General features: G+C 42.5%; 1 protein-coding gene across 7 annotated transcripts; it reads right to left on the bottom strand.

Moving 5' to 3' along the window:
* Nucleotides 1-415: 415 nt before the first annotated feature.
* On the bottom strand, nt 416-22,973 carry Znf248 (zinc finger protein 248). Of its 7 annotated transcripts, none has more exons than XM_032905813.1 (5): nt 22,898-22,973; nt 21,325-21,366; nt 5,080-5,221; nt 4,774-4,863; nt 416-2,556 (listed from the first exon to the last, which is right to left on the bottom strand). In XM_032905813.1, the coding sequence occupies exons 2-5, from the start codon at nt 21,337-21,339 to the stop codon at nt 1,058-1,060; spliced, it is 1,746 nt and encodes a 581-aa protein (XP_032761704.1). In that variant the 5' UTR covers nt 21,340-21,366; nt 22,898-22,973; the 3' UTR covers nt 416-1,057. The 7 variants fall into 7 exon arrangements, with proteins under 7 accessions (XP_032761704.1, XP_032761707.1, XP_032761703.1 ...); XM_032905816.1 differs by having other exon boundaries at nt 5,080-5,206; XM_032905812.1 differs by lacking the exon at nt 22,898-22,973 and adding an exon at nt 22,168-22,597.
* Between the last annotated feature and the right edge of the window lie 649 nt (nt 22,974-23,622).

Genomic DNA, 23,622 nt, shown 5'->3' with positions numbered 1-23,622 from the left:
CTATAGAGGCAGTTTGATGATGATGGCCGGAGCCATTCATTTATTTTAGAAAATACAAAGAGGGGTAGTTTATATTTTAAATATACCACATACTTTATATACACACAGCTTCTCTGAGAAAATCAAATGCAGACACATGGTTTATCAGTTTCCACAGTATAAATATTCTAAGGCCAAGCTATCAACGTGAGAGTAGGGATGGCATGGGGTGGGGTGGCATCTGAAGGAAATATGCAGTAGTACACCGCTCTACAGCACTCTTGGCATGTAGACCAAGGGTACACAGCAAAGACAACAGGGAAACACTGCCAAGTGTGAGGAATGACGAGTGCTACTTATTCCCTTTGCTCTCAGTATAATTTAACTGCAACCTCATGGAATATCAGACAATGATCCACAGAACTCCTACATCGTCAGCACTTTAAAGTGGTGTGAGCTGCCTTTATGACAGCACCACTGTGTGCAGCTACATGCATGCAAGTGTGTTTACACACACATACATCTAGATCACATTCACAGACATGTCCAGAAACACACAGTCCTATCAACCTATAAAGACGCTGGTGGTATTTAGGATGAAAAGTATACCATACGGTTATTAAACTAAGGGTTCATATTTCTTCCTCACATTCTTTCTGGGTTCCAACACATAAATCAAGGGTTCCCTGGACTTCTGTTACATTAACATACTCACAAAGGGTCTATAAACACAGGGTGTTCTTTACATGTATGGTTAATGCTGTAGGCCCTCATTTTTAAGTTTCATACTTTCCTATGAATACAAGTAAAATTAATATTAGTCATTATATTTAAATACAATTCTGAAACACATTTGGAAGACATTACACGATTTAATTTCTAAGGTTTTTTTTAACCATATTATTTATATGAATAATTTCCCTTCAATACAATCAAATGAAAGTTCTTAATTTCTTGAAAGCTTTCATGCATTCCAACAAAGTGGTATTTGTTAATACTCTGTGGTATTCTTTGGCAGGCTCTAAGCTCATATTTAAAATGGTACAACTGACTTGACGGGCATGCAAAAGCTAAACATTCAGGATGCTAAAAGAGCTTTTACCCTCGTGTGGATTCTCTGATGCTTGGTGAGTACTGACCTCTGACTGAAGGTCTTTCCACACACGTTACACTCGTAGGGTTTCTCGCCAGTGTGAGTTCTCTGGTGTTTAGTAAGAGCTGACTTTTCACAGAAGGTTTTCTCACACTCATTGCACTTATAGGGTTTCTCCCCCGTGTGAGTTCTCTGATGTACAATCAGGTTTGACTTCACACAAAATGACTTCCCACACTCATTGCATATAAATGGTTTCTCTCCTGTATGTGTTCTCTGATGGACGGTTAGGGCTGACCGGTGGCAAAAGGATTTCCTACATGCATTGCATTCATAGGGTTTCTCCCCAGTGTGTGTTCTTTGATGTTCAGTAAGGTTTGACTTGACACAGAACGTTTTCCCGCACTGCTTGCACTCATAGGGTTTCTCTCCCGTATGTGTCCGCTGATGGTTGGTAAGGTGTGGCTTCTGGCAGAAGGCTTTCCCACATTCCGTACATGCATAGGGTTTCTCTCCTGTGTGTGTTCTCTGATGTTGGGTAAGGTTCGATTTCTCCCAAAACATTTTACCACATTCACCACATTCAAATGTTTTTTCTCCCACGTGAGCTCTTCGGGACTGAGTGGGATGTGATTTTTTGCTGAAATTTTTCCTATTCGCATGGTATTCATAGGGTTTCCCCCCCATCTGTATTATCTGATGTTTAAAGAGAGCTGGCTTTCCCCAAGTTCTGTTACTCACTTTATACTCCTGGGAGATCTTTCTTGTGTAAGCTTCCTGATGAACAATGAAAGCTGAATGGTCACAGAAGAGCTTCTCATATTCACTTCGCTCATACGGACTGTTTCCTGAGAGAGCTCTCGGATGCCCAAACTGTAAATCCACACAGAAGGACTTTCTACAAATACTACATTCATGAGGCTCCGCATGCAAATGAGTTTTCTGAGATACACTGAGCTTCAAACTGTCAACGAAAGTTCTTCCACATTCAGTGTGCTTACGGAGAGTCTCCCCTAGCTGAGAGTTCTGACTTGTACCAAGGGCCACTCCCTCACGGAAGGCTTGTCCTGCTTCACTATACTCAAAAGGCTGGCCAGAAATTGGCCGAGTGAGACTCCGGCAAAGGTCGAGGGCCTCCCTTTCCCCATCATATTCACATGATGCTGTTCCTACAGGAATTTTCTCAGGCCTACTATCAGGGAGTGCTTGCTTATATATATCAAACTCAGTAAGCTTCTTTCTGGAATAGCTCTTCTTGCTAATAATTACCGCTGAAAGATTCTTTAAATTCATTTCACACGAGTCACATACTTTGAGCAGAAAACTTCTTGCAGAAACAGAGTCAATGTCTGCACTGGACGTTTTTCTTGTGTTACCGCCACTCCCTAGATCTGTGTTCTTGTTGGTGAGCATGAGTGGCCAAAAACGCCCATCTTGATTTTCCCGCTTGCTCTCTAAGAGGTCATCCACTTTCCATTTCCTTTCTATAAATGAGAAAAAGAATTACCACACCTCATCAATCTTAGTACTTGTCCTTTTATTAAGGAAAGGCTTTTTATTAAGGGTAGGGAAGCACACAGCAAGCACACAGAGAAAAAGGCCTTCCACAAGCCAGAGACTTGGGAAGCACATGCCCAATGGATGTGAATTTTTACAGAAATTCTTCATAGTTCTTTTGCTTAGATTTTGTTTCCTGATACAAACCGAATCTGGTAGGCTTCCTTTACTATCCTAGTTGGAAGAAAAACCACAAATGTGGATTTACAGTGGAAGCAGCTGCACATAGGGAACTGGTTATAATTTTTAAAATATTATGAACTTCAAAACACAAAAATATAAAAGGAGATTCAATTCATAGGGAATTCATTAACTGTTCCAGAAGTCACAATATTCAAAATGCTGAGTGAGCCCAGCAAACAATGAAAACCAGCCAAGCGGCAGCGAAGATCAGTAGGCAAGGGTTTCAGGGGTGAACTGCACTGGGTGGGAACAAGACACAGTGGGAGAGCCTGACACCTCAAACAGAGCACCGCAAGAGGTCCCCGTCAGAAGCCTGGCTTCCACACCGCACATGACGAACTACCTGAGAGTTCTGCAAACACCCACTTCTTCAGGTTCAAAAGAACAGTCTGGGATCTAAAGGGTTTCTGCTTTTTCTTTTCTTTTTAAATATTTATTTATTTGTATTTATTTTATGTGTATTGGGTTGTCAGCATGTAGGTCTGTGTGAGGGTGTCAGATTCCCTGGAACTGGTGTTACAGACAAGTTGTGAGCTGCCATGTGGGTGCTGGGTATTGAACCTGGGTCCTCTGGCAGAGCAGTCAGTGCTCTTAACCACTGAGCCATCTCTCCAGCTCCTGAGGTTTTTGCTTTACCTTTATCTATAGGAGTTTCCTGAGACGCTGTGGGAAAGCACACTAGAGAAGGTGAAATAAACTCCAAACTAGTAAGTGGAGGTTAGCAGATCCAAGGAACAGAACAATCACAAAGGAGCAGCTGGATAGTTTTGAAGTCACAGAATATCCGAGAAATGTAACAAAGGAAGAAGACATTTGGCAGCGTCCAAGCAAGGTTTATTCCCAGCTCATCTTATATTCTGCCTCATATGCACCTTTCCTGCCCTGTTACTCCTAAGTCCTCAGTGTACATATTTTCCTATACTGCGTACTTAAGTCGGTTTTTATTTTTAGGTTTTTCCTTTGCACACAGGTTTTTCGCTTTAACATGTAACTGTATCTGCTATTCAAATGTGGGACCCCTAAACATCATATTCTATATCTGTTACTGAGTCTTTCGATATACTTCATCATGAAAATCTTGGCTATTCTTAACTATTGGTGCTCAATGCAAGAATGTTAATAATCATATGCTTAATTAAAAATTCTACAGCACTCTACTATCCCAGAGACCAACAATTAAAGTGTATCAGAGTAAGTGTTCACCATTATACGTCTAGTCAGTGGAATATACAGAAGTACATGGGGATATGCTAGCTAAAGCAAGGCGCTCAAAGGCAACAGAGAGAAGGTGCACAATTCTTAAAGATAAAGGAAAACTAGCCAAAGAAAAAAAAGTATCTAAAATGAAGCCAACTGACTTTCGATTTACAGGTAAAAATAAATCACTCCAAAATGTCAAAACCAAAGCAAAGGCATCTCTGAACGAGAGACAGACGGAGGGGCCACCGAGCCAAGCTGTGGGTGCTGCTCTTGGGTAGTTCTAAAGGTCTGATGTAAAACAGGACTTTCTGAAAGATATTCCAAAGGTGACTGTTGTGGTCTGAATAGGAATGGTCCCCAGAGGCTTACGGAATTGAGTGCTACTTGATACATGGAGTGGCACTACTTGAGAGGGATGAAGAGGATGGCCTGTTTGGCGTAAGTGTGTCACAGGAGGTGGGCGCTAAGGTTTTAGAAGCTCGAGCCACCCAGTAGCTCCTCTCTTCCTGCTGTCTGCTGACCCAGGTGTAGAACTCTCAGCTGCTCTCCAGCAACATGCTGCCCATGTGTCACTACGCGTCTAACCATGATGGTGACAGACTAAACCTCCGAACGTAAGCCAGACCCAGTTAAGTGTTTTCCTTTATAAGAGTGGCTGTGGTCATGGTGTCTCTTCATAGTAATCAAACACTGACTAGACAGTAACCTACCTTACCCAATGATACAGATTACTTTCCCTTGCCAGTGAATTCAGTACGTACCTGGGTAACACTGGAATCCATTTTCTGGTATCCAGGGATCTTCTCCTTGCTCTATCTTGAAGATAACATCTGGCTTAGTAACACAATGCCCTGTTAAGACAAAATAACACAGGCCGGGTGCTCAATAGCTTAGCTCTGTGAAAGTCCTCGACATTCTGCAGAGAGGTGAGAATACACCATTGTCAGATCAAAAAGCAATCGGTCCTCTCACACCCTTGAATCTTAAGCCTCAAACTGGAAATTATAAGCATTCCCTCCCAGCCGGAAATGTATGTGACTGGCAGCTGACTGAGAAAAACCCCTTACCTACTGAGACAAAGTTGCTATAATTCTCCAGGATCACATCTCTGTAAAGCACCTTCTGGGCGGGGTCCAGCAAATACCACTCTTCCTTGGTGAAATCCACGCATACATCCTTGAATGACACTTGCTCCTGAAATAAAACGTTCTGTTTCTGTATAAAGTTACTAGCACTGGGCAATATAGAGAAGACTCAGCAGAACGAGTTTCCTTAGAGTCACTGAAAAATAATGAAAGGACAACCCCCCCCGCACTTTGCTACACTGTGTAGAATAAAATAAAATATTTTATACAAATTGAGATTCTGTTAAAGGCCTGGGAGTGTTTCAGTTGCTATGAATACTGCTGAGGCCAGCAAAAACACACTTCCTAGTCTCAAAAGTGCTTATGACCTGGTCAGGACAGTTATATGTGTATTTAATGGACTAAAAGCCCAGCAGTAGACTTTATTTTTCATTAGGAAGTATACTTGAGAAGATTAAGTAAATGAGGGTACTGATAAATGACAGGCTTCCACGAGAAAAGCCCATGGCTGACTGAAGTGCCTGCCCTGGTCTTACATCTGCAGAACAGAATGAGCCCTTTCTGCTTGAGGGGATTATTTTCTGGAGTCTTGTAAGATGAGTTTTGAAAGCACAGTGGTCTTATTAAACAGAGCAAATGGTTTCACGGTATGTGAACCAATGATGAACAAGAAATAAAACAAGCAATGTAAGGAGACCCACGGATGACCCGGTTATTGAAATGAGTAGGTGTGGTCTTCAAAATAAATTGTACCCAGTAATAGCCAAAATAAATTGTAGTTCAATAAAACAGGAAATTCAGGGAAAAAATAACAAAAGGATGGGAGAATTCAACAGAGGGGCGTGATGTGTGAGTTGCAGGAAAAGGATAAGAGAGCAGACCAAAGGCTGTTCTCCTCTAACGGTTCCTACTTCTTTTTCTGGGTCTCTTTTCCCACTCACACAAATGATTACACATTAGTACACAAAGCACTATTATTTGCACCCCTGTATTCTCTAAGGCTGGTACTTAAGAGATGATGATGTCAAAGATAGGTAACTCTATTTTCATAGTGTATTCACCTCTGAATAGAGAGTGCACTGCAAACAATCCCCCTGGCAGGACCAGGAAGAGAGCCCACAGGTGATGGACGGTGATGTTGTTTGCTGTACAGAAGCATTTTAGTTTCATGAGGTCCCATTTGTCAATGGTTGGCTGACAGAGCGCCCTCACAAGCACCTGTTGGTTGAAAAGTAAGACCCATTTCCTCTACGAGGTTCTGGGCATGAAGTCTTACTACACTTGATCTTAGCCAAAAGGCCGAGAAGCGATGGCATGAAGTCTTACGTTGAGGTCCTTCACCTACTTCTTATTTTGGCCTTGTATTAGATGAGAAAGAAGGATGATGTTTCATTCTTTAACACGTAGCTACTCAGGTAGACCGGTTCCACTTGTGGAAGACACTGCCACCGCCAATGGGAATTTTAGCCTCCTTTTCAAAGTCCACATGGTTGTAAAGTTTATGAGATTTTTCTCTGAGTCATCAATTCTATTCTGTTGATCGATGTGCCTAGTTTTAACACATCATTATATGGCTCTTTTTACTACAACTGTATATTTGTAACTTAAAACTAGGGAGGCTGTACTTTTATCTGTTAGCGGGATGTGGGTTTCTTGGGCCTTCTGCTCTTCCCTATGAATTTTGAAATGATTTTTTTTTTCAATTTCTGTGACTTACATCGAGTTAGTAAGTTTTTTCAAGGGTTTCTCTATGGAACAGCTCTGGCTGTCCTGGAACTCACTTTGTAGACTAGGCTGGCCTCAACTTATAGAGATCTGCCTACCTCTAACCAGTGCTGGATTAAAGGCATGTGTCAGCATGGCCAGCACGTTGAGATTTAATGGAGACTGCATTCAATCTGTAGATTGCTTTGATAGGATGGCCAGTTTCCCAATATTAATCCTATCAGTACACGGAGATGGGAGGTTTTTTCCTGCCTTCCTACATCTTTGATACTTTCATATTCAAGCTTTCGTTGTACAGGTTTTTCGATTCCTTAGGTAGATATATCCTTTAAAAGTTTTCTGAGGCTACTGTGAATGGGATCCCTTCCCTGCTTTCTTTCTTCGTGGACTCATCAGCTGCACATAAGAAGGCAACTGATTTGTGTGTGAGTTTGTGTCCTGATACTTTGCTGATTTTATCAGCTTTAAGACATTTCAGGTGGAATCTTTAGGTCTTTTAGGTATAGAATTGTATCATCTGCAAATACTGGTAATTTTGAGTTTGTTTTTTCCTTTTGTCTCCTCCTGTTTTCTTAATGCTTGAGGTAAACACTACGTTGAACAGAAGTGGATTAAGTGGACGTCTTTGTCTTGATCCTGACATAAGCAGAAATGCTTCTACTTTTCTCCATTTAGCATGATGATGACGATGCCTGTGGGCATCCTGTATATAGTCTCTATGTTAGAATATATCACTTGTATTCATAGATATTATTGTCGTTATCATGAAAAGATGTTGGATTTTGTCAAAGGCCTTTTCTGCATCTAATGGGATGATCACGTGGTTTCTGTACTTGGAATATTAATGTAGTAGATAAAATTAATTGGTTCATGCATGTTGAATCATCTCTCTGACATTGAGATGAAGTCGACTTGATCATGGCAGATTATCTTTTTGATATGTTCTTGAATTTGGTTTGCAAGTTCTTTATTGAAAAAAAAATGTTTTGTGTCTATGTTCCTCAGATCGGCCCTATAAATCTTTGTTCGGTCTGTGCCTGGTTTTGGTATCACAGGAATAATCACAGAAAGAATTTGGGAAAGGCATGGTAGTGACACCTTTAATCCCACAACGTAAAGGCAGGGCACGTGGATCTCTGTGAGTTTGCAGTCAACATGGTCTACATAGTGAATTTCAGGACAGCAAGGATGACAATGAAAACTTGTCTCAAAAAAATTTAATTGAAAGGGTTCCATCCTTTTTAATTTTTTAATTTTATGAAATAATTTGACATATACCATGTTAATTCTTCTTTGGCAATCTGTCAGAATTCTGCTCTGAACTTGTCCGGCCATGTTTTCAGTTGGGAGATTTTAAATTACTACTTCCACCTCATTGGCTGTTGTTAGTCCATAACCATCTCATCCAGATTTAACTCTGGTAGATCAAACACATTTAGAAATTCATCCATTGCTTTTAGACTTTCAAGTTGCTGGGGTATAAACTTTTAAGTATGTCCTTAATGAATCTCTCCATTTCCTTAAAATCTGTTTCAATGTCTTCCTTTTCACCTGTAATTTTACTAATGGGTTTTCTCTTTGGGAAAGTAGTTTGTTTAATGGCTTGTCAATGATCAAGTCTTTTCAAAGAATCAACTCTTTATTCTTCTTAGGATTACCCTCACTGTGCTCCACAGACTTTCCTATGGTGTTTTCATTTTCATTCAATTCTGGGATTTTCTTTTTTCCCCCTTAATTTCCTCCTTGACTACATTATCATCAAATAGTGTGTTCAGTCTGTGAGTCTGTGTATTTTCCTTGCCCTCTGTCCTAGTTAGAGTTACTATTGCTATGATAAACCATAATGAGCAAGTTGGCTTACACTTCCAAACCATAGTCCACCACTGAGAGAAGTCAAGACAGAAACTCTAGCAGGGCTGAAACCCAGAGGCAGGAGCTGATGCACAGGCCATGGAGGATTGTTGCTTACTGGCTTTCCTATCTATAGTGTGCTCACCCTGACTTCTTATAGATCCCAGGACCACCAGGGATAGCACAACCCACAATAGGCTGAGCCCACCCCATCAGTCACTAATTAAGAAAACTGCACACAGCCATAGCTTATAGAGGCATTCCCTCAACTGTGGGCCTCTCCTTTCAGATGACTCTGAATTATTTCAAGTCGACATAATACTGCACAGTGCCTTCTATTGCTGCTGATGTCTAGCCCATTTCACTGTACACATACACAATGCAGACTTTTTTCAACTTTTCTATATTTGTTAAATCTTGCTTTGTGTTTTAATATGTGGTTGACTTTGGAAAAAATTATATGTTCTGCTGAGGGGAAAGTGTATTTAGTGTCTTGGTGGAACTGTTTTACAGATCCCTGATAGATGCATTTGACACAATATTTAACTCTAAGCTTGTTTAGTTTTTGTCCAGCTCATCATCTACTGGTAAAGAGAAGAGTTTTGAAGTCGCCCATTATCTCTGTATTAGGGCTAATCTGTGGTGTTAGATCCAATAATATTTCTTTTATGAAATCAAGTCCACTGTGTTGTTGTGCATGTGTTTAAAATTACAGAGTCTTATTAGTGGGTTGTTGCTCTGGTGGGTATGAAGCCTCATTACCTCTTCTAATTAGATTTGAAGTCTGTTTTGTTAGCTATTAGAACTCTTTATTCTCTGTTTGTACCTTTGTTTCTATTTTATTAATTCTAGTCCTGGTTTTATTGCCTCTTCCCTTCTACTCCTTTGTGATCCTGTTTATTCAAATTTTCCAAGGTTTGTCGGTGCACCATCAAGTGGTTTAGATCTCTCGAACATTTTGATATAGGTCTGAGGTGCACCTTTTACTTGAAGGTAAATTGTATTGTGGATGGTGAGGTGTGTTTCTTGGAGGCAGCAAACATATCAGTACTGTTTTCTAAACCAAACTGCACGTCTGTGTCTCTTTTTTGGAGAATTGAAACCGTTAAGAGTCATTCCTGAACAATGTCTATCATTCACAATGTCTGACATTGTGCTGGAGGACTTTTAGACCTCTTTTCTTCTTTTTGGATTAACTGTTCTCAAACTGCTCCAGGCGAACTCTTGAGTGTATTTACCCCTGCCTCCGCACCGAAGTATTCTCCCAGGATCCTCTGTAGAGTCGGCTTTAGCGGACACATACCTTTCAATCTGTTATTGTGGGGAGTTCCGTTTTCTTCAGTCTTAACTGTTTTTCTGGCAGAGTGTTATTGGCCTTTCAGAACTCTGAACGCATCTTCCTAGCCCCTTCTCACTTTAACTCTTTCTTCTGAATAGTCGAGTGTTATATTGATGGGCCTGCTTTATACATGACTTTTCTCTCTTGTAGCTTGTAATAGCCTGTCATTATTCTGTGGTTTTAATATGTTACAGGGAGTCTCTTTTCTGGTTGTCTATTTGGAGCTCTATCTTTTGTGTCTAGATGGCACCTTCTTCTCTAGTTTGGAGAAATTTTCTATAATTCTATTGGAAACATTTTATATCCTATCTGTGGTATTATCTTTTTTTAGGCTCCTAGTCTGAATGTTAGGTCTTTTCATGGTGTCCCAATACTCTCCCACTTTCTGTTCACATTATTTTTAAATTTACCTCTGTCCATGACTGAATGATCCATGCTCTTCACCTGTTGTCTATCCTTGATTCTGCTTCCTACAGGATCCACTCTGCTGGTAAGGCTTTCTGCTTGTGTTTTTATTTGATTTATCGAGTTTGTTATTTCCAGCATTATTTTAGATTGGGTTTTCTTCAGCAATTCTATTTTCATAACTCAGACTCACTTCCTTATCAGCCACCTTTTTAGTTTTGTACTCCTGACGTGTGCCCTCGTTGACGCGTCTGAACGTAATCATTGTTCGAACAGGCTTATCATTTTTATGATATCCCAATGCTCTGCATGTGCTTGATAGTGTTTATGTTAACTTGGCACAAGTTGGAGTCACTTGAGAAGAAGAAGCTTGCTGAGAAAATGCCTCCATGAAATCAGGCCATAGGCAGGCTGGTACTGCACATTGTGGGTGGTGCCACCTCTGGGCTGGTGGTGCTGGGTGCTGTAAGAAAGCTATATGGCTGAGCAAGCCATAAGGAGCAGAGTAAGCAGCATCATGCCATGGCCTCTGCATCAGCCCCTGCCTCCAGGTTCCCACCTTGAGTTCCTGCCCTGGTGTCCTTTGATGATAATGCACAGTGGTGTAGAAGTGTAAGAGAAATAAATTCTCTCCTCATCAAATTGCTTTTGGTCATAGTGTTTTCATCACAGCTATAGAAACCAGTGCCTACCTTTATGTTGTTTTGGTTTCTGTGCTGGCACCTGTGCATCTGGTGGGTTTGTTGGTTGAATTATTCTCTCGTTTTCATTTTTTTAAACTTAAGTCACTTTCTTTCAGCAGTGGTGTTTCCAGTGTTCAGTAGAGAGAAGTCCTAGCAGGGCTTAGATGCCATTCTCCTTTGTAGGACTGGCAGTCAGGGCTGGAAGTTGTAGCTCAAATCTGAGGGTTTGGTATTGCCCTGTGTCAGCTAGGGCCTCTTACATGGATCTGTGGCCTTGGCAGGGAGTTATGGAGCTCTCCATGTCTGTGGTTCTTACCCAGAGTCAACTCTGGTCCCTTTCTGAGTCTGAAGCTTCACTTGAAGCCACTTGGAGAAATGTGGAACCAAAGGTTCCCCTGAAGCCACTGAGAGATATGGAATTAAGCAAGCATCAAGGCAGTGCTGGGCCTGTCCCACTCTTCATCCACAGCTTCCGTTGGAGCTGCTGGACGATGTGGGACTCCTGACCACTTATTAAATCTGGAGTGAAATCTGATCACTATCCTGGGTCTGTCCCCTAAACACCAACAGTCCTAATCCTGGTTCAGGACTGGTCCATACCCTACATCTGCTGAGAGAAAATCTTCTCTTATACATCTGACAGAGAATTCACATCTGGGATATACAAGGAACTGAAAAACTAAACGTCAAGAAATCACCCAATTAAAAGATGAGTGTGGAACTGAACAAAGCTCACAAAGAGTATGAATGGCTAATCCTTAGCTATAGAGAAATAAATATTCCACTGTACCCCAGTCAGAATGGCAATCAAGAATACAAAAGATCAATGCTAGTGTGGGTTTAGCGAAAGGGGAAGGAACCCTTATACACTGTGGGCAGAGTGCAAACTAAGCCAGCCACTTTGAATGTGTCTGGTGATTCAAGAAGGGAAAAGCCTAAAAGCAGAACTCCACTGACCCAGTTATACCATTTGTGAGCACACACCAAAGGGATCCCAAATCCTACTGTAGAGGTATTTACACATTCTGGTCCACTGTTGTTCTATTCACACTAGGGAGCAGGTAGAACCCATTTAAATGACAACCAGCTGATGAGCAGACAGTGAAAAGGTGGCAATACACACAATGGACTTTTATTCAGCTGTAAGTAAAAATAAAATCATGGCATTTGTAGAAAAATTGGTGAAACTGAAATTTTTTACACTATGTGAGGTAATCCAGGTCCACAATGTCAAAACCCAAATGCTCTCTCTCCTGTGTGAATCATAGCTTTAAATTCTTGTATTATGCATTCTTAACTTGATATGTTTATAGACTTGGAAGGAAGGAAGGGGCCTTGGCGAAAAAGGAGGCTATTCAGGAGGGTAGGGATGGCAGGACGCACATGAGAAAGAAGAAATACTGGGCATGGGAGGTTTAAACAGGAACAGGGCACTGGAGGGAAGGAGGGGAGATGGAGGAGCACTGACCAAAACTAAAGACGTTTGGAAAAGCCACACTGAAACGCTACTTCATCAGTGAATTTATTTCGTTGTCTTTTATGCATTATTAGCATGGGGTGGCGCAGGTTCTGTGCCTCTCGAGTGGAGCTTGGAGGACAATTCTGAGGAATTCTTTCCACCTTTTCCTGGGTCCTAGAGATCAAACTGAGGTCATCCAACTGGCAAACTGGCACTGTTAGACAGCAATCCGTGTTACTCCCGAGCCACCTGCCAGCCCCATTATAAATCAATCTCAACAGCGCAATAATTTTTAAAGTGTCTGAACCGTGCATGGGAGAGCAATGTCCCAAAGCCATGGGGTTGAACATGGAAATCCCAATGCCAAGTGTTAGATGCAACTTCCTAAGAGCTGTTGCCCGGTAAAGCCCCAGCAGTTCCCCCAAGCTGTACAGATGAAGCCATTGCCCTGGGTCGTCCCACAGAACTGGATGGTAGGTCCTGATGGCTGCATACGTCATGCCCGCTTGCTTTCAGAACACAGAATCCACACTGCAGTGACAAACCCCCTCCCTTCTGGCTAGCATGTACAGTCCTAGAGCTTGCGATGCAGGTAACTAGGGGAGAAAAGTCAGCAATCATCTTTCCCAGCTTTGGACATTGCATACTACAATACTAAGTAGCAAGGTAAAGTCTGCAGGGGGTGGGTGGGTGGGGTGCCAGCCTCAGGGGAGAGAGTTGGACAAAGGCCAAAAGACTGATGAGCCCTTGTAACTAACCGTAGTGGGGGCTGGAAGCTGATGGCGTCTGGAAACTTAACACTTTCTTGCTTATTCTATGGTGTTTGGCGATTAACACATGCTGTTAGGCAACAGATTTACTGCTAGAGCTCCTCAAGCCAGTCAGGAGCCCCAGCCGGCCAGGCAGAAGGCTCAGAGCTCCTTAACTCTTTGTGAACTAGGGAGGAAAGAAGTCACTCACACAGACAAGACACACAGGATAAAGCAGGTGGCTACAAACCCTTTTCATTGCTTAGTTCTCTATGTAAGAATCACCTCATACATAAAATGTTACAAAGAAAGGAAAAAATCAAAATCCTTTGTGCAGGCAAATACACACACACACACACACACACACACACACACATTCTCATCAGACCTGAACACCCATTTCATCTACTCCACAAGTGTTAGGAATACCTACACACAGACAGACATATACATATACACATTTGGTGGATGGGGCTGAGGCCCAAATACCATGCATATACATTTGGATGAATGAATGGAACAGAGCCAATCAAGCCACATCTTTATTTCTATTCTCTGGCCTTTTTATGGACAAAAGTTTGTAGAAAATTACCTCACAGATGTTATGCAAAAGGGGAGTTATAGGAGGATGTTGATATGAAATTCAAAGCAATGCTTCATTCTGTAAGCTCATTATGAGTTCAAAGCAACAGTTTCACATGACCTCATTTTATCATAGTGGACACCTGTGGCTTCATCCTTGGACCTGACCTAGAATGAATGGTTTTCCTTGATCACAAATCTGTCCAAGCCTATTTATTTATCTTCTCAGTGTAATTGTGAAGGCTCATTGTATTCCTCATCATGCAGCCTTTACTTACTACTATTTTATGAGGAATGGGCACATTCTATTCTTGATTTTAACTTTATTCTATTTTTCTCACAAAACAACTAAAACCATTTCTTAAAACTCTCTTCCTAAAATTATTTTAATCGAATCAGGATATCTATAAAATTGAATCAGGAATTCTATAAAATCATTAATTCATGTAAACAGTATTAATTCATGAAAGTTCATCTTTATGTTAATTTGCAGAAAATTTTCTCAATAGGGTAGACTAATGCCCAGGAATCCCTAGGCTGTGTAATAGTGATGGGAAAGGCATATTAGCTACAAGAAGCAATCCTGAGATGAAGTCACTTGGGACCTTGCCTCTCAAGAGTTCAAAAAGGTGGGCCAGCTCCAGGGAAGTCACCTGCTAGCCTTAGCTCCTCCTAGATGTCTCCTGGCACTGCCTACTGGTGCGATACTGGCACAATGTTATAGGATGCCAAGCCCACAGCAGGCAGTTGATCAGCACTGGGGACCTGGCCAAAGCTCCATGACCAGGAAAGTCATGCACACCAGGAGAAAACCCACTATCTTTATTTTTGGTAAAAGAACAATGTTGTCAAATATATCAACTTAAACATTTGTATTTTAAAAAATATTTACGTTTGTACCCATAGGCTAGTGTGGTCCTCAATCTTGGTCAAGCTTCTCTTGCAGCTTCTCTTAGCAATCAACAGCAGTTAGTGCATAGAGCTTCCAAGGGGCTAAGAACAAGTGACTGTTGAGTACTCTGCCTGAAACAGGACATCTATCACTTCCTCTAAGGCAGTGGCTCTCGACCTTCCTAATGCCGTGACCTTTTACTACAGTTCCTCATGCTGTGGTGAGCCCCAGCCATCAAATTATTTCGATGGTATTTCATAAATATAATTTTACTACTGTTATGAATAGTAATGTAAATAGCTATGTGGGGTATGTGACATACGATCTCCAAAGGGGTCGTGACCCACAGGCTGAGGACCCCTGCTCTAAGGCTCAACGAACACTATAAAGCGTAATCAGGAAGAAGGAAAGAGCTGGACGGTGGGAAGGAGCGCTGTACAATGCTCTTTTATAGGCATGCCACAGCCACAGCACTCACGAAGTCACAGCAGCTGTGGTTGCCTGCTGAGGTCTGCACAGACTGAACTCATGAATGTACATTCACAGGAACGGAGAGGCCTGGCAGGGAGCTGTTGGCAGGTGAGGGCTGCGTGGAGAAGGGAAGTCATCATCTGCCGTGATACACCCACTTATTCATACTTCAGATAGCTCTACACCCATTCCAAAATGTTAGCCCTGGTCAAACCCAGTAAGATCACAACACAAAAATATAACAAAATCAAAGACATAAAAGTAGGAGGAGGAAGGGCTGGTGGGATAAGGACAAGAGAACACAGGGGTATGAGTGTCTATTAAGTTATTTAAGATATTCCTCAGTTTTTAATGCACATCTATGGAAAACAAGAACATTCCAAACTCAAAATCAGCAGATGGAGCAAAACGATGAGGGCAGAAATGAAGAAACAATGGAAATTAAATTAAGACTACAAACAAAATCAGTGAACCAAGATGAGCATGGGTGATGACTCTTGAGACAAGCCAACCAAAGAGGGTAACCCAAAGGATTAAAATTAGAGATGAAAAGGGACAACAGTCAGGAATGAAATGCAGACGATCGTTGCAGCATAATCTGAAGATCTATGTTCCAATGAACTGGATCGTGTACAAGAAATGAGAACATTTCCAGAGACTTTGAGTCAATAAAAATTAAGAAAGAGGACATGCCCAACTTAAATGGACACACAATAGGCAGTGAGAGTGAAGCAGTAATAGTCTCCTGTGAAGAAAAACTCAGACTTCTACCAGATCATAAAGGAAAACTAACACCAGTGGTCCTCAAACCGTCCCATACATAGAAAGAGAAGAAGAAACGCCAAACTCACGAAGCTAATATTACTATAATAATAAAAACAGGTAAAGACACACAGAAAAGAAAATGATAGGCTAATCTATCCCATTGGGCCCATTGATTATGAGACCTCAGAGCCTGACTCCCCAGTGACACACCTCCTTCAGTAAGGTCACACCAAATGCTACTTATTAGGTAAGCATTCAATCACGTGAGTTTTGAGGGCCATACTTATTCATTCTACCACAGGGACTCAGGAAGTGAGAGAGCTACACAAGAGAACCTTGACTCAAGAGAAATGTAAGACAGCCAAAGACGCGAAGACCTCCCATGCCTCTGGATAAACAGTCACCAAAACAAAAGTGATTATACTACCAAAACTAATCTGCATTCCTTTCAGAAACAGAAAAATAAAAACAAAACCTACATTCATATGGAAGCTCCGAGGAGCCATAATGGTCAAAGAAATCGTGAGCAAAGGGACAACGCTGGAGCTGTAACAATTTCTGATGTCAAGTCCTCTCCAGAGCCATAGTAACAAAAATCCCCCGGTACTGAGGTAATGGAACAAAACGGCAGACCTTTCATAGAATGAGAGGAAGATAAAACCACATGGCAAAAGTTGTGAAAACTTTGTTTACAATGATGCCAAAAACATACCCTTAGAAAAAGCCAACCTCTTTAGTAAACACTGCTTGGAAAACTGAAAGTTCACAGGTAGAAGAACGTCATTCGCTACATCTTATTCTATGAAAATCAATTCAAAACAGACCAAAGATCCTAATACCAAGAACTAAAACATAGCATTTCACAAAATTCAAAAAGTTCATCTATAGCAAAGTAAAAAATCAAGTAAAGAGATGGCGTACAGAATGAGAAAAACTCTTTATTAGATGTGCATATGACAAAGGATTTAAGCACAGGAAATAAAAGAACTTAAAACCAAGCAACCAAATCAACAAACACATGAAAATAAATTAATTTTAAATATACAACTAAAAAGAGAACTAATAATGTCCCGGCTATACCACTTCAGAGTATGTACACAAGTTGCTGAACATGGGGAGGTTGGAGCTGGTGCCTACGTAGAACCTTCATCCCTATGTTCTAGTGTCTTTAGTAAGGGAAGGTTACCCTGCAGGCTACAAAAAGAGAAATGTAAAAACCAAGTCAGCCACAAGCCCTTTAACCTACAATCTGTCCTGCCTTCAACAGATGCTAGGGCGATGGTGGCACGGAGCTTCTGGGAGTAACCAACCAATGTCTGATCTGACTTACAGTCCACTCCATGAGATGAAACCCATACTCAACAATGTTTGGGTGACTGAGGACCAGAGACTAGATAGCCCAGAAACCGAGGGGAAAACCAAACACTACTGTTATAAGAAAATAAAGTAGTGATAAAATGACTCCTAATGATATTGTATGAAAATTCACGAGAACATGGGCACAAAAAACATTGTTGTCTCAAAAACAATGAAACAGCAGAACAGAAGGGTTTACTACTCCAAAATCAAGGCTGTGCCTGGCTAAACCAATGGTTCTCAACCTGTGGGTTGAGACAGTCTAGTCTATATGTCATGTATTTACATAACGATTCCTAACAGTAGCACAGTTACGGTTACAAAGTAGTAATGAAATAATTTTCTGGTTGGGGGGTCATCAGAACATGAGGAACTACATTAAAGGGTTATAACATTAGGAAGGTTGAGAACCACTGTTCTACACAGCAAAAGAGGAAGGCCAGGAACCTAAGAGAAAAATGGTCAAAAGATAGTAACAGACAGTTCACATTTTATGTGACCTTGACACAGGCTAGAGTCGTCTGACAGGGGGAAACCCCAACTTAGAATATGCCTCCATATGATGGTGCTGTTAAGGAAGCCTAGAAGGCAGCCATTGTGGTTGGTGCCACCCCTGAACTGGTGGTCCTGGGTTCTCTAAGAAAGCAGGCTGAGCAAGCCATGTGGAGCAAGTCAGTAAGCAGCACCCCTCCATGGCCTCTGCATCAGCTCCTGCCTCCAGGTTCCTGTCCTGCTTGGGTTCCTGTCCTGACTTCCTCCAGTGATGGACTATGGTCCTGAAGTATAAGCCAAATAAACCTTTCTTTCTTTGACTTGCTTTGGTCATGGTGTTTTACCACAGCAATGGTAACCCTAACCATTACCTAAGATAACCTAAGGTAACCTAAGATAACACCATTAGACACATGAAAAGATAAGGAACTTCACTCAGAGTACAGAAAACTGTACTGAAATAACACCTTTGCTCACAGTTCCCCCAATCCAAAAACTTCCCCACATAGCCTACCAGAAAAATCTGTGGGAAAACAAGCATTCTCATGTGCAGTCAATGAGATTATACATGGTCACTCCAAGACAGGCAGGCCACAAAGCTATCAAGTCCTGGGTATTTGTGAGCATAGTTACATGAATAATATGATAAACACTAATGCACACACGGGGAGCTATGAAAGAACAGCAGCACTCGTGTTATTGGTTTCTCTGAGGCAGGGTCTCTCAATGTAGCCTTGGCCGTCCTGGGACCAGACTGGCTTTGAACTCAGAGAAATTCACCTGTCTCTGCCTCCTGGGTGCTGGGATTAAAGGCATGTGCTATTACCAACCAGCTAGAACAGTAGCTTAATAAACTTGGATGTCAAGACAGTTGGATATTCAACCGTCATGTGTTGTGGGTGTGTGTGTGTGTGTGAGAGAGAGAGAGAGAGAGAGAGAGAGAGAGAGAGAGAGAGAGAACGATAGCAGCAGTAATCTATGCATTGTCAGAGAAACCTCTGTCACACCCTGTGAACTGAAGTAAGAAATACGGAAAATACAGTGGATAAACTTGCCCTCCAAAGGTCCCCAGAACAGCAGAACTGGATTGTGCTGTGAACGTATTAGAAATCAGAATTCTGAGGACACAGCTCAGTAGTGAAACATCTGACTGCAGAAATTCAGAGTCTGACTGGGCTTGTGGTCCACGACTGTTGTGTTTATAAAAGGATAAGGAGAGGAGGGGTTGTGTTCTATGGAGGTGTGGTGAGGTATGAGGAAAAGGGGGCGCCTCTGCATGCCCGCGCTGAGGGATCCCTTCCCTCTGAGGGACCAGCCATAGGACAGTATAGTGTAGAACAGTTTATTCAGGGCATGGGGAGGGGAGTTAAGAGGGTAGGAGGGGAGGGAAGAGGGAAGGGAAGAGGAAGGAGGGAGGAGGGAGGAGGGAGAGAGAAAGGAGAAGAGGAGTAGAGGCAGGCTATGAGCACATGGAGAGAAGCGGGGAGGGGAATGGGGAGAGAAGGGACAAAGAGGAAGAGGGTAAGAACAAGAGAGCAAGAGAGAACAAGAGGGAGCAAGAAGCAAGAGAGAGAGGAGGGGGCAAGCAGCCCCTTTTACAGTGTCAGGCATACCTGGCTGTTGCCAGGTAACTGTGGGGGTGGAGCTTAGACAGAATGCTAACAACATTCCAGCATTAGGACAGCAGAGGCAGGTCATGAGTTAATGGCCAGCCTGGGCTACACAGCAAGGCTTTGCCTTAAAATCTCAGGAGCTGGGGTGCACCTTGGTACCAGAGCACTTGTTGAATGTATTCAAGGCCTCAGATTTAATCTCTAAGGGAAAAAGGAAAAGGAGGAAAGGGAGGGGGTAGAGAAGGGAGGAAGAGAAGAAGGAATAGCAAAGAAAAGGAAGGAGGAAAACGGAAATTCAGGGTTTGGTGTACATCTCCTATCTCAGAATCCACGTTAAAGGGATGTTACAGATTCAGAGGTGCATCTTGAGAAGCCCCGAGATCAGGTTTATAAATATAAAGGGATACATAAGAAAAGCCATGCATATTTTAATTGAATAAATAATTATTTTTATTTAAGTAGCTTACAAAACTGAGTAACTATGGTAGAATGGCCATACATTTATATCTGGAATTGTTCCAAATTCTGCCAACTAACATAATTACTTATAGAATACTTTTCACGCTCAGTGGAAACGTCTGCAGAGGATTAATGTCACCACACCTACGGGACACAGAATGGGTGAAGGAGAAAGGAGAACATACTTTTGTATCTTTTGCATTAGCTTTTTCCCCTGGTTCGGATTTTAAAAAATTTTTAGAACACACTATTCTAAATGTTAGTATATTAGTAATTCCAAACCATTAAGAAAAAAAGAAAACACATGAGACCTGTCAATAAAACAAAGAATGGAAGACAGTCAAGGGTGAAAGAAATGTCTGGAGCAAAAAGAAAAGTTGCCTTCACATGGGTTAAGGAGAAATCAGATAGGTGTGTGTGTGCAGGCTTGTGCCTGTACACATGTGTGTTCAGGCTTGTGCATGTGTGTGTGCACATGTGTATATATACTTTTTGTTTTGGTATGTTTTATTTTCAATGAATTTAGTTGAAGTTTCTTTTGATTTTTTGGCGGAGGAGAAAGAACATGACGTTGGGTGAGGAGAATATGGAAAGAGTTGAGGGAGGAAAGAATATGATAAAGATACATTGTATGAAAAACAAGTTATTTAAAAATTTAAAAAGGGGGTTGGGGATTTAGCTCAGTGGTAGAGCGCTTGCCTAGCAAGCACAAGGCCCTGGGTTCCGTCCCCAGCTCCGAAAAAAAGAAAAGAAAAAAAATTTTTAAAAAGTCTTTTAAAACAGTCCATTGCCAAAACTACCAAATGCTGCTGACGGTCAAAAAAGGCAATGACAAGAACATGCTCTGGCTGGCCTGGAAGGTGACTCAGTGGCCTTTTCTAGAACTGATTTGAGTGAATGGTGGTGGGGGAGTACGGCCTTAGTTTTCAGGTTGAATGTAAACGAGAAATGCATAAACGTAAGCTGCCCACACGCAAATTTATCTAGACACAAACAAGCTGGCTAAACATTTAAGAGAGCTCCTTTGAGAATACATCTGGCTGCAGATTCTGACACCTCCTTTCAAGTCACTCCTGGACAAGGCGGGAGAGCCAGAGTGGTCTACTCCAGCCTCGGTATCGGGATCGACTCCTGACATGCACTAGTTTGTTTTCAACAAGAACTGATATAGACGACAGATCACATTCACCTCAGTGTGACTACCAGAAAACAGAAATTCCTGCCAGCTAATACTCCTGTAACTTTTAAGAGCCACCACCTAATTCTGTCAACTGGCCTACTTGAAATTTTTACTGTGGCTGTAAACTTTTGCCTGATTTACTTTTTCATTGAAAAAAAAAAACAAAACAATAAACAAAATGGGAGTAAATAAGCCAAAAAACTCACCTGGGATTTGTTCATTTTCTGCTCTGAGTGGAGGAGGGAAAGCTGAGGGAGAAGGAAGAATGATGTCAGGAGAGACTTGACCTGCCCTGCCTGCAGCTCCAAGCAAGGAGTTACTTCTTCAGGTGTGCCGCTAACATAAACTGAGTTTTGACACTTTGCACTGAACGAATGCAAACACTTGTTTCTGATTAGCACCCAACTTACAGAATTAAAAAGACGAGGCAATCTTCTTCATTCAACAAATAATAATTAATCTAAAGGAGGAAAGGCTATGAACTTGTCCCGCCTGATAATCCAGGAGGACGAGGGGGTGCGGAGTGGGAATCAAGTGGTACAGTTAATCTAACATCATTCCCTTGAAGTCGGATTAAGTCAAGAAAACTTGAGAAAACGATCGGGGATTTTAAAGGCAAGATAAACATTTCAAAATGTACTTGCTTACATTCCAAGTTGCTTTGCAATTCTCAAAACTATCGTCTGATTAAAAAAAGCTTTCACCTCAAAGAGAGAAAATGTACAACCATCTGCAGGTCTTGGCTATGTCACTAAAGACCTGCAAGATGTTAAGAGTCTCAGGACCCACCTACACTACTGCCCGATGGGCACATGTGGCCAGAAAGGCATGGCCCTTAGCATCTCCCTACATGCCACCTTTAGATGCATCAGTCTAAGGGAACGCCCCTCCACAGTCAACTAGTTAGGAGTGACGCATAAGATGTGTAGGAAGGGGCGGTGATAGCAATTCCGGACCTGTAGCTGGTGAGCCTTTCACCCCCAATCATTTTCCAAGAAATGGCATTCCATGTGCAGCCTGGTTGCACCCATCTCTCAACTCCAGCTCACCTCTCTCCTTAAATTTGTCCCAGACTTTCGGCGAGCACACAGTCTTCCATGGTTTCAGGATACTGTGTCATTACGCAAAACCCATGACAGAGTACCAAATTCAGAACTGGGATCTCGCGTGTGTGAGTGGCTGGAGGCTTGGTGGCTCCAAACACAGAACCTTAGGGACCAATCCAAAGGCCCCCAGCGAGGGTGAGCTCCCTGCGACCCTCACAAGGTATTCCCTGCGCAAGAAGTAGTAGTTGCAGCTTTAAAAAAGAAAAAGGAAGAAAACTGCAGCAAGTATTCGTAATAGTCACACTCTGCACGCACAAAAGGAAACCGAGTCTTGCGTGGGTTATTCTATCCCAGTAATTCATTCACTCGGGACCTGGCTTGCCCGCTCGCCCCCCACATCCCAGCATCTGGTCCCACCAGCCAAAGAACGCATGCGTCACCGCGTCATACTCGCGCTACGCGTGCGTCAACTCCTCACGGTCCCGCCCTACAACCCTGTATCTTCCCGCCTAGTGCGCAAAATGCGCACGCGCCGCACAACCTAGCGGCCCTAAATTAGCTCTGCAGAGGTGCGGGGCTACCCGAACCCAGCAAGCCCGAGCCCCGACGTCCTAACGCACCCCAGCACTTCCCCCAGACAGGCCCCCTCGCTGGTCCCTGGTTACTGCCAACAGCGACCTGGATGGCCCCGAGCTCCGAGAACCCTCCGCCCTTGATGCCATCTAGGGCTCACCCGCCGCTCCCTCAATGCGCGGAGCCAAAGGCTAGGAATTGCTTCCCAGGAGGGACGCGAGGAGGCCAGGGATGGACCAGGAGCAGGACTGCAGCGTGCGCATGCGCAGAGGAAGGGGCGGTGCGCCCAACTGTGCTCGGAGTGGGGTCTCCATATTCCGCGTTGGAAGGAGTGTTCCTTGGAAAACTGAGTCAGCTCTAGTATCATTCTGTATTGTAAAATGATGCTGTTGAAAGCGTCTGGAAACCAGGGTTCCGTTATGTAAGAAGTAAAGGCGTTTGCAGTGTAAACACAACCTTGTCAGACTGATTTCTCAGGATGAGACTTTTCTGGTACACCATGACAGTTTCTGTATCTTTATTACTTCTATCTAGACCCAACCTTCTGTCGGTACCCTGGAGGCTGGGAATCAAACCAGTATATTCTTTACACTCAAAAAGAAGGAAAGATGCGCTTAAATTTATGCTAGAACATCAACTGGTGTTGGAATAGTTCAGGACTTGGTCACATCACGTTTCTGAGATTTCATGGGCACAGCTTCCCTGTCCTAGCTACAAGACGCGACCTCACATCAGAATTCCTGGTCCTCTGGCTCTTTAAACCTCCACCAACTCCTCTGCAATGTTGCCTGAGCCTTAGGTGCAGGAGTTGTGTTCTAGTAGTCGGGCTGGGAACGCTACCCTCAGTTGCTCTCCTTATTTTGACAAGATGTGGCCTTCGGAAAC

Source organism: Rattus rattus, chromosome 6 (assembly GCF_011064425.1).
Source record: "Rattus rattus isolate New Zealand chromosome 6, Rrattus_CSIRO_v1, whole genome shotgun sequence".
Classification (NCBI taxonomy): domain Eukaryota; kingdom Metazoa; phylum Chordata; class Mammalia; order Rodentia; family Muridae; genus Rattus; species Rattus rattus.
The sequence above is the reverse complement of the archived record's forward strand: the minus strand, read 5'-3'. Positions and strand labels throughout refer to the sequence as shown.

Bases quoted from the DNA above. Each gene is read 5' to 3' on its own strand.
- Znf248 (XM_032905813.1), bottom strand. The intron at 4,864-5,079 runs GTAAGGGGTTTT...TTGTCTTAACAG, and splicing joins TAGCAACTTTGTCTCAGTAG to GGCATTGTGTTACTAAGCCA. The intron at 2,557-4,773 runs GTACGTACTGAA...TCTCATTTATAG, and splicing joins TGGATTCCAGTGTTACCCAG to AAAGGAAATGGAAAGTGGAT.